The sequence below is a fragment of the Chiloscyllium plagiosum genome, unplaced genomic scaffold (genome assembly GCF_037043375.1).
Source record: "Chiloscyllium plagiosum isolate Xiang-an unplaced genomic scaffold, Cpla_swu_hap1 HiC_scaffold_12, whole genome shotgun sequence".
NCBI lineage: Eukaryota > Metazoa > Chordata > Chondrichthyes > Orectolobiformes > Hemiscylliidae > Chiloscyllium > Chiloscyllium plagiosum.
Window position 1 is genome coordinate 90,351,303 of NW_028270150.1, and position 17,316 is coordinate 90,368,618.

General features: G+C 53.5%; 1 protein-coding gene across 1 annotated transcript in view; it reads right to left on the reverse strand.

The window, feature by feature from the left end:
• Window positions 1-4,335, reverse strand: part of cog3 (component of oligomeric golgi complex 3) — a 74,856-nt gene extending 70,521 nt beyond the window's left edge. Inside the window, exon 1 of the mRNA XM_043700324.2 lies at window positions 4,095-4,335. Coding sequence (XP_043556259.2) covers window positions 4,095-4,268 — 174 coding nt within the window. The 5' untranslated portion in view covers window positions 4,269-4,335. The remainder of the gene's footprint in view (window positions 1-4,094) is intronic.
• Window positions 4,336-17,316: the final 12,981 nt, after the last annotated feature.

The following is a 17,316-nucleotide window of genomic DNA, read 5'->3' on the forward strand; positions in this document are numbered from 1 at the left end:
TGTCAGGGAGCGGGGGTGTGAGGTGTGAGGGTGGGGGTGTGAGGGTGGGTGTGCGGGGTGAGAGTGTCGGGGTGGGGGTGTGTGTGTTGGGGTGTGAGGGTGGGGGTGTGAGGGTGGGGGTGTGAGGGTGGGGGTGTGAGGGTGGGGGTGTGAGGGTGGGGGTGTGAGGGTGGGGGTGTGAGGGTGTGAGGGGTGGGGGGGTGAGGGGTGGGGGGGTGAGGGGTGGGGGGGTGAGGGGTGGGGGGGTGAGGGGTGGGGGGGTGAGGGGTGGGGGGGTGAGGGGTGGGGGGGTGAGGGGTGGGGGGGTGAGGGTGGGGGTGTGAGGGTGTGAGGGGTGGGGGGGTGAGGGGTGGGGGGGTGAGGGGTGGGGGGGTGAGGGGTGGGGGTGTGAGGGTGGGGGTGTGAGGGTGGGGGTGTGAGGGTGGGGGTGTGAGGGTGGGGGTGTGAGGGTGGGGGTGTGAGGGTGGGGGTGTGAGGGTGGGGGTGTGAGGGTGTGAGGGGTGGGGGTGTGAGGGGTGGGGGTGTGAGGGTGGGGGTGTGAGGGTGGGGGTGTGAGGGTGGGGGTGTGAGGGTGGGGGTGTGAGGGTGGGGGTGTGAGGGTGGGGGTGTGAGGGTGTCTGTGGGGGGGGTGTGTCAGGGGGGTGTGAGGGTGGGTGTCAGGGAGCGGGGGGTGTCAGGGAGCGGGGGGTGTGAGGGGTGGGGGTGTGAGGGGTGGGGGTGTGAGGGGTGGGGGTGTGAGGAGTGGGGGTGTGAGGGGTGGGGGTGTGAGGGGTGGGGGTGTGAGGGGGAGAGTGAGGGTGGGGGGGGAGAGTGAGGGTGGGGGGGGAGAGTGAGGGTGGGGGGGGAGAGTGAGGGTTAGGGGGGAGAGTGAGGGTGGGAGGGGAGAGTGAGGGTGGGAGGGGAGAGTGAGGGTGGGAGGGGAGAGTGAGGGTGGGAGGGGAGAGTGAGGGGGGGGGGGGAGAGTGAGGGGGGGGGGGAGAGTGAGGGGGGGGGAGAGTGAGGGTGGGGGGGGAGAGTGAGGGTGGGGGGGGAGAGTGAGGGTGGGGGGGGGAGAGTGAGGGTGGGGGGGGGAGAGTGAGGGTGGGGGGAGAGTGAGGGTGGGGGGGGAGAGTGAGGGTGGGGGGGGAGAGTGAGGGTGTGGGGGGGAGAGTGAGGGTGGGGGGGGGAGAGTGAGGGTGGGGGGGAGAGTGGGGGTGGGGGGGGGAGAGTGAGGGTGGGGGGAGTGTCAGGGTGGATGTCAGGGAGTCAGGGGTGTGAGGTGTGAGCGTGGGGGTGTGGGGTGAGTGTGTCGGGGGTGTCTGTGGGGTGGGGAGTGAGGGTGGGGATGAGTGTCAGGGGGGTGTGAGGGTGGGGGTGTGAGGGTGGGGGTGTGAGGGTGGGGGTGTCGGGGGGAGTGAGTGTGTCGGGGGGAGTGAGAGTGGAGATGTGTCAAGGGGGTGTGAGGGTGGGTGTCAGGGAGCGGGGGTGTGAGGTGTGAGGGTGGGGGTGTGAGGGTGGGTGTGCGGGGTGAGAGTGTCGGGGTGGGGGTGTGTGTGTTGGGGTGGGGATCGGGGGGTGTGTGTCGGGGATCGGGGGGTGTGTGTCGGGGGGAGTGTGTGTGTGTCGGGGTGAGGGTGGGGGATGTGTGTGTCAGGCTGGGTGGGGTGTGTGTCAGGGTGGGGGTGGGGTTGTGTGTGCGCGCGCCGCGGTGGGGGGGTGAGAGTGTCAGGGTGGGGGGTAGGGTGGTGTGTGAGCGTCAGGGAGCGGGGGGTGCGAGTGGGGGTGGAGATGAATATCATGGGGGTGTGAGGGTGGGGGTGAGTGTGTCGGGGGTGTTTGTGGGGGGGGTGAGTGAGGGTGAGGATGAGTGTCAGGGGCTTGAGAGGGTGGGTGTCAGGGAGCGGGGGGTGAGAGTGTGGGGTGAGAGTGTGGGGGTGTGAGTGTGGGGGTGTGGGGTGAGTGTGTCAGGGTGTCTGTGGGGGGGGGTGGTGTGAGGGTGGGGGTGTGAGGTGGTTGTGGGGTGTGAGGGTGGGTGTCAGGGAGCAGGGGGTGAGAGTGTGGGGTGAGTGTGTCAGGGTGTCTGTGGGGGGGGTGTGAGGGTGGGGGTGTGAGGTGGTTGTGGGGTGTGAGGGTGGGTGTCAGGGAGCGGGGGGTGAGAGTGTGGGGTGAGTGTGTCAGGGTGTCTGTGGGGGGGGGGTGTGAGGGTGGGTGTCAGGGAGCGAGGGGGTGAGAGTGTGGGGTGAGTGTGTCAGGGTGTCTGTGGGGGGGGGTGTGTGAGGGTGGGTGTCAGGGAGCAGGGGGTGAGAGTGTGGGGTGAGTGTGTCAGGGTGTCTGTGGGGGGGGGGGTGTGAGGGTGGGTGTCAGGGAGCGGGGGGTGAGAGTGTGGGGTGAGTGTGTCAGGGTGTCTGTGGGGGGGGGTGTGAGGGTGGGTGTCAGGGAGCGGGGGGTGAGAGTGTGGGGTGAGTGTGTCAGGGTGTCTGTGGGGGGGGGTGTGAGGGTGGGTGTCAGGGAGCGGGGGGTGAGAGTGTGGGGTGAGTGTGTCAGGGTGTCTGTGGGGGGGGGGTGTGAGGGTGGGTGTCAGGGAGCGGGGGGTGAGAGTGTGGGGTGAGTGTGTCAGGGTGTCTGTGGGGGGGGGTGTGAGGGTGGGTGTCAGGGAGTGGGGGGTGAGAGTGTGGGGTGAGTGTGTCAGGGTGTCTGTGGGGGGGGGTGTGAGGGTGGGTGTCAGGGAGCGGGGGGTGAGAGTGTGGGGTGAGTGTGTCAGGGTGTCTGTGGGGGGGGGGTGTGAGGGTGGGTGTCAGGGAGCGGGGGGTGAGAGTGTGGGGTGAGTGTGTCAGGGTGTCTGTGGGGGGGGGTGTGAGGGTGGGTGTCAGGGAGCGGGGGGTGAGAGTGTGGGGTGAGTGTGTCAGGGTGTCTGTGGGGGGGGTGTGAGGGTGGGGGTGTGAGGTGGTTGTGGGGTGTGAGGGTGGGTGTCAGGGAGCGGGGGGTGAGAGTGTGGGGTGAGTGTGTCAGGGTGTCTGTGGAGGGGGGGGGTGTGAGGGTGGGTGTCAGGGAGCGGGGGGGTGAGAGTGTGGGGTGAGTGTGTCAGGGTGTCTGTGGGGGGGGGGGTGTGAGGGTGGGTGTCAGGGAGCGGGGGGTGAGAGTGTGGGGTGAGTGTGTCAGGGTGTCTGTGGGGGGGGGGGTGTGAGGGTGGGTGTCAGGGAGCGGGGGGTGAGAGTGTGGGGTGAGTGTGTCAGGGTGTCTGTGGGGGGGGGGGTGTGAGGGTGGGTGTCAGGGAGCGGGGGGTGAGAGTGTGGGGTGAGTGTGTCAGGGTGTCTGTGGGGGGGGGGTGTGAGGGTGGGTGTCAGGGAGCGGGGGGTGAGAGTGTGGGGTGAGTGTGTCAGGGTGTCTGTGGGGGGGGGGGTGTGAGGGTGGGTGTCAGGGAGCGGGGGGTGAGAGTGTGGGGTGAGTGTGTCAGGGTGTCTGTGGGGGGGGGGGGTGTGAGGGTGGGTGTCAGGGAGCGGGGGGTGAGAGTGTGGGGTGAGTGTGTCAGGGTGTCTGTGGGGGGGGTGTGAGGGTGGGTGTCAGGGAGTGGGGGGTGAGAGTGTGGGGTGAGTGTGTCAGGGTGTCTGTGGGGGGGGGGGTGTGAGGGTGGGTGTCAGGGAGCGGGGGGTGAGAGTGTGGGGTGAGTGTGTCAGGGTGTCTGTGGGGGGGGGGGGGTGTGAGGGTGGGTGTGTCGGGGGTGTCTGTGGGGGTGTGTGAGTGAGGGTGGGGATGAGTGTCAGGGGGGTGTGGAGGGGGGTGTGGAGGGGGGTGTGGAGGGGGGTGTGAGGGGGTTGTCTGAGGGGGGTGGGTGTCGGGGAGCGGGGGGTGTGGGGTGTCGGGGTGATCCGTTGCCCCGGGCCTGCTCGCTGCCTCCCCCCACTTCAGGCGACGTGGCACCGACCTCCCGGGCGCCGCTGAACCGGAGCCTGAGGCCGCGACACTGACCCCTCCCCCGGCTCCAGGGAGATAGAGAGAGAACCCGGACCCGGGCCCACTCCCCGGCCTGTCCCGCGGGCTCAGGGCCGGGCCGGGCCGGGCCTCCGTCCCCGCGCCCGGGCTTCTCTCTGTCCCCGGCCCCGCGCTCGGGCACTGACCTGGGCCGGGAGCGGCGTGCTGTCTGCGGCCTCCCTCAGCTCGGACACGCTCCGGCTCTGGGTGTGGGTGAGCGGGGCGGTGGGCTCCGGGCCGCGTTCCCACACCGACAGCCTCTGCAGGCTCGGCTGCTCCCGGCTCCGCGCCTCAGGCCCGTCCGCACCCAGCTCCGCCATCGCGTCCTGTCCTGTCCCGTCCCGGAGCGGCCCCTGCACCGAGACAGCCCAGTGAACAGTACGGCCCGGCTCGGCCTCAGCTCCAGCCCCGGCTAACCCCGGAAACAGAGCGGGAACCCTCCCACTGGGGGAGGAGGGAGGCCGGGATCAGGATCAACACCGGGATCGGAGAGACTGGAAACAGGATCAACACCGGGATCACAGAGACTGGGATCAGGATCAACACCGGGATCGGAGAGGCTGGGATCAGGATCAACACCGGGATCAGGATCAACACCGGGATCGGAGAGGCTGGGATCAGGATCAACACCGGGATCACAGAGACTGGGATCAGAGAGACTGGGATCAGGATCAACACCGGGATCAGGATCAACACCGGGATCAGGATCAACACCGGGATCGGAGAGGCTGGGATCAGGATCAACACCGGGATCAGGATCAACACCGGGATCAGGATCAACACCGGGATCGGAGAGGCTGGGATCAGGATCAACACCGGGATCAGGATCAACACCGGGATCGGAGAGGCTGGGATCAGGATCAACACCGGGATCAGAGAGGCTGGGATCAGAGAGACTGGGATCAGGATCAACACCGGGATCAGAGAGGCTGGGATCAGAGAGACTGGGATCAGGATCAACATCGGGATCAGAGAGGCTGGGAACAGGATCAACACCGGGATCACAGAGACTGGGTACAGGATCAACACCGGGATCAGGATCAACACCGGGATCACAGAGACTGGGATCAGGATCAACACCGGGATCGGAGAGGCTGGGATCAGGATCAACACCGGGATCAGGATCAACACCGGGATCACAGAGGCTGGGATCAGGATCAACACCGGGATCACAGAGACTGGGATCAGGATCAACACCGGGATCGGAGAGGCTGGGATCAGGATCAACACCGGGATCACAGAGACTGGGAACAGAGAGACTGGGATCAGGATCAACACCAGGATCGGAGAGACTGGGATCAGGATCAACACTGGGATCACAGAGACTGGGATCAGGATCAACACCGGGATCACAGAGGCTGGGATCAGGATCAACACCGGGATCGGAGAGACTGGGAACAGGATCAACACCGGGATCAGGATCAACACCGGGATCGGAGAGGCTGGGATCAGGATCAACACCGGGATCACAGAGACTGGGATCAGGATCAACACCGGGATCGGTGAGGCTGGGATCAGGATCAACACCGGGATCACAGAGACTGGGATCAGGATCAACACCGGGATCGGTGAGGCTGGGATCAGGATCAACACCGGGATCACAGAGACTGGGAACAGAGAGACTGGGATCAGGATCAACACCAGGATCGGAGAGGCTGGGATCAGGATCAACACCGGGATCACAGAGACTGGGATCAGGATCAACACCGGGATCGGTGAGGCTGGGATCAGGATCAACACCGGGATCGGAGAGACTGGGAACAGGATCAACACCGGGATCACAGGGACTGGGATCAGGATCAACACCGGGATCGGAGAGACTGGGATCAGGATCAACACCGGGATCACAGAGACTGGGATCAGGATCAACACCGGGATCGGAGAGGCTGGGATCAGGATGAACACCGGGATCACAGAGACTGGGATCAGGATCAACACCGGGATCGGAGAGGCTGGGAACAGAGAGACTGGGATCAGGATCAACACCAGGATCGGTGAGGCTGGGATCAGGATCAACACCGGGATCACAGAGACTGGGATCAGGATCAACACCGGGATCGGTGAGGCTGGGATCAGGATCAAAACCGGGATCAGGATCAACACCGGGATCAGTGAGACTGGGATCAGGATCAACACCGGGATCAGAGAGGCTGGGATCAGGATCAACACCGGGATCAGAGAGACTGGGAACAGAATCAACACCGGGATCAGAGAGACTGGGATCAGAGAGACTGGGATCAGGATCAACACTGGGATCACAGAGACTGGGAACAGAGAGACTGGGATCAGGATCAACACCGGGATCAGGATCAACACCGGGATCAGAGAGACTGGGAACAGGATCAACACCGGGATCACAGAGACTGGGATCAGGATGAACAACGGGATCAGAGAGACTGGGAACAGGATCAACACCAGGATCGGAGAGACTCGGAACAGAAAGACCGGGATCAGGATCAACACCGGGATCAGGATCAACACCGGGATCAGAGAGACTGGGATCAGAGAGACTGGGATCAGGATCAACACCGGGATCAGGATCAACACTGGGATCAGAGAGATTGGGAACAGGATCAACACCGGGATCACAGAGACTGGGATCAGGATCAACACTGGGATCACAGAGACTGGGAACAGGATCAACACCGTGATCGGAGAGACTGGGAACAGAGAGACTGGGATCAGGATCAACACCGGGATCAGAGAGACTGGGAACAGAGAGACTGGGATCAGGATCAACACCGGGATCACAGAGACTGGGATCAGAGAGACTGGGATCAGGATCAACACCGGGATCGGAGAGGCTGAGATCAGGATCAACACCGGGATCGGAGAGGCTGAGAACAGAGAGATGGGATCAGGATCAACACCGGGATCAGAGAGACTGGGAACAGAGAGACTGGGATCAGGATCAACACCGGGATCAGAGAGACTGGGAACAGGATCAATACAGGGATCAGAGAGACTGGGATCAGAGAGACTGGGATCAGGATCAACACCGGGATCACTGAGGAGAAAGTGAGGTCTGCAGATGCTGGAGATCAAAGTTGAAACTTTATTGCTGGAACAGCACAGCAGGTCAGGCAGCGTCCAGGGAACAGGAGATTCGACGTTTCAGGCACAGGCCATTCCTGAAGAAGGGCCTGTGCCCGAAACGTCGAATCTCCTGTTCCCTGGATGCTGCCTGACCTGCTGTGCTGTTCCAGCAATAAAGTTTCAACCGGGATCACAGAAACAGAGAGACTGGGTTCAGGATCAAAACCGGGATCAGGATCAACACCGGGATCAGAGAGACTGGGAACAGGATCAACACCGGGAACAGAGAGACTGGGAACAGGATCAACACCGGGATCAGAGAGACTGGGATCAGAGAGACTGGGATCAGGATCAACACCGGGATCACAGAGACTGGGAACAGAGAGACTGGGATCAGGATCAATACCGGGATCAGAGTGACTGGGAACAGGATCAACACCGGGAACAGAGACTGGGATCAGAGAGACTGGGAACCGGATCAACACCAGGATCAGAGAGACTGGGATCAGGATCAACACCGGGATCGCAGAGACTGGGAACAGAGAGACTGGGATCAGGATCAACACCGGGATCAGGATCAACAACGGGATCAGAGAGACTGGGATCAGGATCAACCCCGGGATCACAGAGACTGGGAACAGGATCAACCCCGGGATCACAGAGACTGGGAACAGGATCAACACCGGGATCGGAGAGACTGGAAACAGGATCAACACCGGGATCACAGAAACTGGGATCAGAGAGACTGGGATCAGGATTAACCCCGGGATCACAGAGACTGGGAACAGGATCAACACCGGGATCGGAGAGACTGGGATCAGGATCAACCTCGGGATCACACAGACTGGGACCAGGATCAACACCGGGATCATAGGGAGTGGGATCAGAGAAACTTGAATCGGGATCAGAGAGACTGGGATCGGGATCAACAGCGGGATCACAGGGACCGGGATCAGAGAGACTGGGATCAAGATCAACATCGGGATTACAGGGACTGGGATCAGAGAAACTTGAATCGGGATCAGAGAGACTGGGATCGGGATCAACAGCGGGATCACAGGGACCGGGATCAGAGAGACTGGGATCAAGATCAACATCGGGATTACAGGGACTGGGATCAGAGAGACCGGGATCAGGATCAACACCGGGATTACAGGGACCGGAATCAGAGAGACTGGGATCAGGATCAACACCGGGATCACAGGGACTGGGATCAGAGAGACCGGGATCAGGATCAACTCCGGGATCGGAGAGACTGGGATCAGGATCAACACAGGGATCAGAGGGACTGGGATCACAGGGACCGGGATCTGGATCAACACTGGGATTACAGGGACTGGGATCACAGGGACCAGGATCACAGAGACTGGGATTAGAAGGACTGGGATCAGAGAGACCGGGATCACACCAGGATGAACACCGGGATTACAGGGACCAGGATCAGGATCAACATCGGGATTAGAGAGACCAGGATCAGGATCAACACCGGGATCAGAGGGACCAGGATCAGGATCAATACCGGGATTAGAGAGACTGGCATCAGAGAGATTGGGATTTGAGAGACCGGTATCAGGATCAACACTGGGATCAGAGGAACCAGGATCAGGATCAATACCGGGATTAGAGAGCCTGGGATTAGAGATACCAGGATCAGAATCAACACCTGGATCACAGGGACTGGGATTAGGATCAACACCCAGATCAGGATTAACACGGGAATCATGGACCACGATCAATATCAGGATCACAGTCACTGGGACCAGAGACACTTGGATTAGGATCAATACCGAAATCACAGGGACCAGGATCAGGATCACACGAACTGGGAATAGGATCAATGCTGAATCACAAGGACCAGACAGTCTAGGATGGATGAACGTGGGATCAGACTGACGGGGTCAGGATCAGCACTGGCATCATGATCAATACCAGGATCACAGGAACTGGAACAGGGTCACACCAAGAGTAAAAGGCTGGGATCAAAGAGACCTGCATCAACACTAACACCCGGATCAAAACTGGGAGGAGGGGGCCCTGGAGTGGACAGACCACAATTAGAGAGACGGGATTAACATCAACACTGGGATTAACATCGGGAGTAGAGAAACCAGGATCAATACCGATACTGGGATCACCACCAGGATTAGAGACACCAAAATCACATTAGGAACAGAGATAGAGTCACAGAGATATACAGCATGGAAACAGACCATTTGGTCCAACCCGTCCATGCCGACTAAATAGCTCACCCCAATCTAGTCCTACCTTCCAGCACCTGGCCCATATCCCTCCAAACCCTTCCTATTCATATACCCATCAAGATGCCTCTTAAATGTTGCAATTGTACCAGCATGCACCACTTCCTCTGGCAGCTCATTCCATACATGTTCCACCCTCTGTGTGTAAAAGTTGCCCCTTGGGTCCCTTTTATATCTTTCCCCTCTCACCCTAAACTTATGCGCTCTAGTACTGGACTCCCCGACCTCAGGGAAAATACTTTGTCTATTTATCCTACCCATGCCCCTCATAATTTTGTAAACCTCTATAAGGTCACCCCTCAGCCTCTGATGCTCCAGGGAAAACAGCCCCAGCCTGTTCAAACTCACCTCAAATCCTCCAACCCTGGCAACATCCTTGTAAATCTTTTCTGAACCCTTTCAAGTTTCACAACATCTTTCCGATAGGAAGGAGACAAGAATCGCACGCAATATTCCAACAGTGGCCTAACCAATGTCCTGTACAGCCACAACATGACCTCCCAACTCCTGTATTCAATACTCTGACCAATAAAAGAAAGCATACTAAACACCTTCTTCACTATCCTATCTACCTAAGACTCCACTTTCAAGGAGCTATGAACCTGTACTCCAAGGTCTCTTTGTTCAACAACACTCCCTAAGACCTTACCATTAAGTGTATAAGTCCTGCTAAGATTTGCTTTCCCAAAATGCAGCACCTTGCATTTATCTGAATTAAACTCCATCTGTCACTTCTCGGCCCATTGGCCCATCTGATCAAGATCTTGTGATCTGAGGTAACCCTCTTCGCTGTCCACTACACCTCCAATTTTGGTGTCAGCTGCGAACTTACTAACTGTACCTCTTATGCTCGCATCCAAAACATTTAGATAAATGACAAAAAGTAAAGGACCCAGCACCGATCCTTGTGGCACTCCACTGGTCACAGGCCTCCAATCTGAAAAACAACCCTCCACGACCAACCTCTGTTTTCTGCCTTTGAGCCAGTTCTGTATCCAAATGGCTAGTTCTCCCTGTATTCCATGAGATCTAACCTTGCTAACCAGTCTCCCATGGGGAATCTTGTCGAACGCCTTACTGAAGTCCATATAGATCACATCTACTGCTCTGTCCTCATCAATCCTGTTACTTCTTCAAAAAACTCAATCATGTTTGTGAGACATGATTTCCCACACACAAAGCCATGTTGACTATCCCTAATCAGTCCTTGCCTTTCCAAATACATGTACATCCTGTCCCTCAGGATTCCCTCCAACAACTTGCCCACCATCGACGTCAGGCTCACTGGTCTATAGTTCCCTGGCTTGTCCTTACTACCCTTCTTCAAGTGTGGCACCACGTTAGCCAACCTCCAATCTTCTGGCACCTCACCTGTGACTATTGATGATACAAATATCTCAGCAAGAGGCCCAGCAATCACTTCTCTAGCTTCCCACAGAGCTCTAGGGTACACCTGATCAGGTCCTGGGGATCTATCCACCTTTATGCGTTTCAAGACATCCAGCACTTCCTCCTCTGTAATATGGACATTTTGCAAGGTGTCACCATCTATTTCCCTACTTTCTATATCTTCCATAACCTTTTCCACAGTAAATACAGTTGCAAAATACTCGTTTAGTATTTCCCTCATTTTCTGCAGCTCCACACAAAGGCCACCTTGCTGATCTTTGAGGGGCCCTATTCTCTCCCTAGTTACTCTTTTGTCGTTAATGTATTTGTAAAAACCCTCCTTAATTCTATTTGCCAAAGCTATTTCATGTCCCCTTTTTGCCCTCCCGATTTCCTTCTTAAGTATACTCCTACTGCCTTGATACTCTCTTAAGGATTCACTCGATCTATCATGTTTATACCTGACATATGCTTCCTTTTTTTTAACCAAACCCTCAATTTCTTTAGACTTCCAGCATTCCCTATACCCAGCAGCCTTTCCTTTCACCCCAACAGGAATATACTTTCTCTGAATTCTCTTTATCTCATTTCTGACGGCTTTCCATTTTCCAGATGTCCCTTTACCTGCAAACATCTGCCCCCAATCAGCTTTTGAAAGTTCTTGCCTAATACCATCAAAATTGGCCTTTCTCCAATTTAGAATTTCAACTTTTAGATCTGGTCTATCCTTTTCCATCACTTTTTAAAATCTAATAGAATTATGATTGCTGCAAGAATCAGAGACACTGGGATTAACTGAGGAGGAGGGAGCCTGGAACACAGTCTAAGATCAGTGTCTGGGATCAGAGACACCAAGATCAACACAGGAAGTTTGGGCCCAGGGGCAGAGACAGTGAGGTCAGAAAGGCTAGAATCAGCGCCATAACTGGGAACAGAGGTACTGGGATAAACAGGGAGGAGAGGTCCCAAAACCAGGAGCAGAGAGATCAGAATCAACACTGGGAGCAGCATCAGATCCCAACACTGGGACCACACACATGAGGAGCAGCAATAGATCAATACAGAGAGTAGAGACACTGGGAGCAGCTTCAAGATCAACACCAGGTACAATGCCAGGAGCATGGACAGAGAGCAGAGTGGCTGGGAGCAAGCAATGGAATTAACATCTAGAATATAGGCATCGAGATCAACAGTGGTGGAAGTGTTGGGATTAACATAATCAAACATCATCAATGTGGTTTTTGTGAAAAGAGAAATCACAAGTGACAAATTTGCTCGAGTCCTATAGGACTGTAACAGGCAGACTTGACAAAAGGGAACTGGTAAATGTAGTGTATTTGGATTTGTTATTATGCCACCTGAAAGGTCATTTGCACACGGTAGTAACCCCTCGGAACAGGTTGATGAGAAAAACAGGGTTAATAAAATAAAACTCATGGTATTGGGGGAATTATTATGAATGGGCTGAGAATTGGTTACCTCTCAGAAGACAGAGAGCCAGATTAATAGGTCATTTTCAGGTGGAAAGATGAGACTAAAGGAGTGCCACAAGGATCAGTCCTCGGGTCTCAGATATTTACTATATACATTAATGACTTCAATGAGGGGACAGTAATATATGCAAATTGGCTGATGATACAAAAGTAAGTGGGAGGACATGCTGTGGTAGAGTCATAAAGAAATTGGAAGAAGATATAAATTGTGAGTGAATAAACAATTGGCAGTATAAGTATAATGTAGGAAAGTGATTTTTACAGGAAGAATCAAAAGACAAACTATTATTTAAATAGAGAATCCAAAAACGTGAAACACAATTGAATCCGAGTGTCCTTCTGCATGAAACAAAAAATAGTTAGCATGCAAGTGCCTTAGATAATTAAGAAGGCAAATTGAATTTTGGTCTTTATCGTTTGGGGATTGGAGTTAAAAAACAGCAAAGTCTTATTATAATTGTACAGGGGGTTAGTGAGGCCACACATGGCGTACTGTGTACAGTTTTGGTCCCAGTATTTAAAAACAGGATATACTGGCATTGGAGGCAGTTCAAAAGAGACTGACTAGGCTGATCTCTGGGATGAAGGTATTGATTTAGCATGGATGCTCAACAGGTTAGAACTGGTCAGATTCTTTGTTTTATGTCAGATTAGACTTTTACTTATTAGAGTTTAGAAGAATGAGGGGTGATCTTATTGAAACATACAAGATTCTGAGGAGTTTTGACAGGGTTGAGAAGCTGTTTCCAAACTAAGAGGATATAGTTATATAATAAGGAGGCACTCATTTGAAACTGAGGTGCAAAGTAATTTCTTCTCCCAGAGGTCTGTGAATGTCTGGAATTCTTTAGCCCAGAAAGTTATGGAGGTTAGATCACTGAAAGGTGATGTAAGAAAAGGTCAGCATTATGCTGGAAGATGAAAACGTAAGGGGATGATATTGAAGCCTTTGATGAAGATTGATCAGTGCCAGAAAGGAAAAGGTCAGTTCCTAAGAGTATGTGGAGGTGCCAATGTTGGACTGGGGTGGGCAAAGTTAAACATCACTCAATACCAGGTTATAGTCCTGGTTTATTTGGAAGTACAAGCTTTTGGAGCGCCGCTCCTTCGTCAGGTAGATGGGTGAGATTAGCAGAAAGAATTGGGACAGAGGAAAGTAATGGGGAAAAGGGGTCTGGAATGACATTGGTTTCAATGAGCTGTTGATGCTCGTGATTATTGATGCCTGAAAAAAAGCAAAAGAGTTCTCGGCTAAAACCCTGGATGTGTCCAGTTCTGATATAGAACTACTTTAAGTTGGAGTGAGTTGGTGCCTCAGGAGAGGACAACAGCATGGACATAGTGCTGCATGTCATTGAATATTCAGCATCCTGCACTCTTCTGTCTCCCAACACTCCATGGTATTGTATTTCCAATATAGTGATTGAAACGAGGTCAGTCAGCTGGATCTCAGTGAGCCCCCTGTAAGGGTCTGTTAATCTGGCCAAACCTTTGAGCTCTGGCTGACAGATATAAATAGGAGTGTCAAGGAGACCTCACTCTAAGAGCCAGCTCTGAGTTAGCTGGTTCATTTACTATGCACATGTAAATAATAGATGGCTTGGTGATGGGATACTGGTCTTTGTGGAGTTATTTCATCCCACTTTTAAGAAAACATTAACAGTAACAAAGGATTGAAGAATAAATGCAGAAGGAAGGTAAACTCATCCCAACTCTTGTATTGAGCTCAGTTGGAATACTGTTGCAGGCCAAAAATGAATTGCTTGGATTTGGACTGTGAGGAGGGATCTTTCAATGTAACAAACAAGTACCTCCCTTTTTTTTTAAACTTAACTAATTTTCCAAATCTGATGATTGTACCACACCCAAAACGTTCAGCTGTTTGTTCTCTTCACACATGATGTGAGGCCTACTTTTACTTCAGACTAGGTGCATGCGCCGTCCATACCCAGTCTGGGCCTTGAGTTCCCACTGCTCTAGATTTGGCAGAGTACCTCACAAATACTTGAACTTGAGCATCAAACCTCATGATTTGAAAACAGCTTTAACTTTCTGACTTGCCCGTCTCATTAATTACGGTAAATGAGTTTGGGAGAATTTTTGACACAAGATTTCCTGATTTTTATCAAATAGAACAATATACTCAAAAAATCCAATCTGATTTCTAAAACAGAAAGTTTATTCTCCACAGGGCAGGAAGACTAAGCTCAGATCTGTTTCTTTAGCCTGTTGGCTACATCACGCATTCATTAAAACACCACAAAATGTGAGTGTTCTTCAGGAAATTATGTCTGAAACCTCAGACAGTAGTGTGGAAGCTCAAGTTCCAGTTAGCTTTATTTTCCAAAGAGCAGCCTGAGAGAACAATTGACTAAATTCAAATGTTCGAAATGCAATAATTCTTAATTCCTCTAAGACAGTCAATTCCAAGAATAATTATTTTTCTGTCTAATTAGGGAATAGAGGCACTAATAATAAAGAATGTGCCAGTAGTGTTGAGGATAGAGTAGCAGGTTTCACCTGTCATTTTTTATCCTTGCAAGTAGCAGTTGAGTGGGAGATGTGGATAGCAGATGGATTCAGATTTGGCGAGATACCTGAAGGACATTGCAATTTTAATTTTACCTTAGTAATTGGTTTCTATGGTGGCACTCTGGGGTATATGGGAAAGTGGTGGGGTTGGAGTCATAGAGATGTACAGCGTGGAAACAGATCCTACGGTCCAACTCATCCATGCCGACCAGATATCTCAACATAATCTGGTTCCATTTGACAGCATTTGTCCCATATCCCTCTAAGGTGAAAGTGAGCACTGCAAATGCTGGAGATTAGAGTCGAGAGTGTGGTGCTGGAAAAGCACAGCAGATCAGGTAGCATCCAAGGAGCAGGGAAAAAAAAAAAATCGACATTTGGGCAAAACCCCTTCATCAGGAATGATGCTGCCTGAATTGCTGTGCTCTTCCAGCACCACTGATCCAGAATCTGGTTTCCAGCATCTGCAGTCATTGTTTTTACCATAGGAGTACTGATGATAGGTCAGAGGGGAAGGTGGAGTGGATAGGTGGGAAGGAAGATGGACAGGTAGCACAGGTCATGAGGGCGGTGCTGAGCTGGAAGGTTGGAACTGAGATAAGGTGGAGGGAGGGAAAATGAAACTGGTGAAATCCACATTGATGCTATAGGGTTGGAGGGTCCTGAGGCGCAAAATGAGGTGTTCTTCCTCCAGGTGGTAAGGGAGTGGTGATGGAGGAGGCCCAGGACCTGCATGTCCTTGGCAGAGTGGGAGGGGGAATTGAAGAGTTTGACCACGGGGTGGTGGGGTTTCCCTGGCCCCCAACACCTGATCGTCACCATGGATATCCAATTCCTTTACACCTCCATCCGCCATGACGAGGGCCTCTAAGCCCTCTGTTTCTTCCTCTTCCGACGTCCCCACCAGTACCCTTCCACTGACACTCTCATTCGTTTGGCTGAACTGATCCACACCATTAATAATTTCTCCTTTGAATCCTCCCACTTCCTCCACAACGAAAGGGGTAGTGATGGACACCCACATGGGCCCCAGCTATGCCTGTCTCTTTGTCGGTTACGTGGAACAGTCTATCTTCCACAGTTACACCAGCACCACTCTCCACCTTAACCTCCTCTACATCGATGACTGCATCAGTGCCACCTCGTGCTCCCACAAGGAGGTTGAACAGTGCATCAGCTTCACCAACACATTCCATCTCGACCTTAAATTCACCTGGATCATTTCAGACACCTCCTTCCCCTTCCTGGACCTCTCTATCTCCATCAATGGTGACCGAGTCAACACTGACATTTTCTACAAACCCAGTGACTCCCACAGCTACCTGGATTACACCTCCTCCCACCCTGCCTCCTTTAAAAATGCTATTCATTCTTCCCAATTCCTCCACCTACACTGCATCTGCTCCCAGGAGCACCATTTCCACCACAGAGCACACCAGATGGCCTCCTTCTTTAAAGACCACAGTTTCCCTTCCCATGTGGTTGATGATGTCCTCCAGCACATCTCATCCACTTCCCGCATCTCCGCCCTCAAACCCCATCCCTTCAACTGCAACAAAGCCAGCACCCTCCAGTTCTCACCTTCCACCTTACCAGCCTCCGTATACATTGCATCATCTGCTATTTCCGCCACCTATAAACCCAACCCACCACCAGATATATTTCTATCCCCACCCCTATCTGTCTTCCATAAAGACCATTCCCTCTGCGACTACCTCGTCAAGTCCACATTCCCCCCCAACAACCCACCCTCCCCTCCCAAAGGAGCCTAAATTTCATCTGCACTTCCACAAATATAATTTACTGCATCCGTTACCACTCCCTTACCACCTGATGCCTGGAGGAGGAAAGCCTCATCTTCTGCCTTCTAACCCCATGGCATCAATGTGGATTTTACCAGTTTCCTTATTTCCCCTCCCTCCACCTTATCCCAGTACCAGCCTTCCAGCTCAGCACTGCCCTCATGACCTGTGACACCTGTTCATCATCTTTCCCACCTATCCGCACCTGATGAAAACTTTTTGCCTGAAATGTAGATTTTCCTGCTCCTCGAATGCTGTCTGACTTGCTGTGCTTTTCTAGCACTACACTCTTGACCCATACCCTGCTAAGCCCTCCCTATTCATATACCTATCCAGATGCCTTTTGTTGTAATTGTACCAACCTCCACCACTTCCTCAGACAGCTCATTCTACCGGTTTCCTCCCACAGTCCAAAGATGTGCAGGGTCAGGTGAATTGGCCATACTAAATTGCCCGTAGTGTTAGATAAGGGGTAAATGTAGGGGTATGGGTGGGTTTCGCTTCGGCAGGTCGGTGTGGACTTGTTGGGTCGAAGGGCCTGTTTCCACACTGTAATCTAATCTAATCTAAATACATGTACCACCCTCTTTGTGAAGAAGTTTTTCTTTAAGTGCCTTTTATATCTTTCCCCTCTCACCCTAAACCTGTGCCCTCTAGTTCTGGACTCCCCCACCCCAGAGAAAAGACTTTGTCAATTTACCTGATGTATGCCCCTCATGGTTTTATAAACCTCTATAACGTCAACCTCAGCCTCTGACGCTCAGGGAATACAGCCCCAGCCTTTCAACCTCTCCCTACAGCTGAAATCCTCTAACCCTGGCAACATCCTTGTAAATCTTTTCTGAACCCTTATAAAAG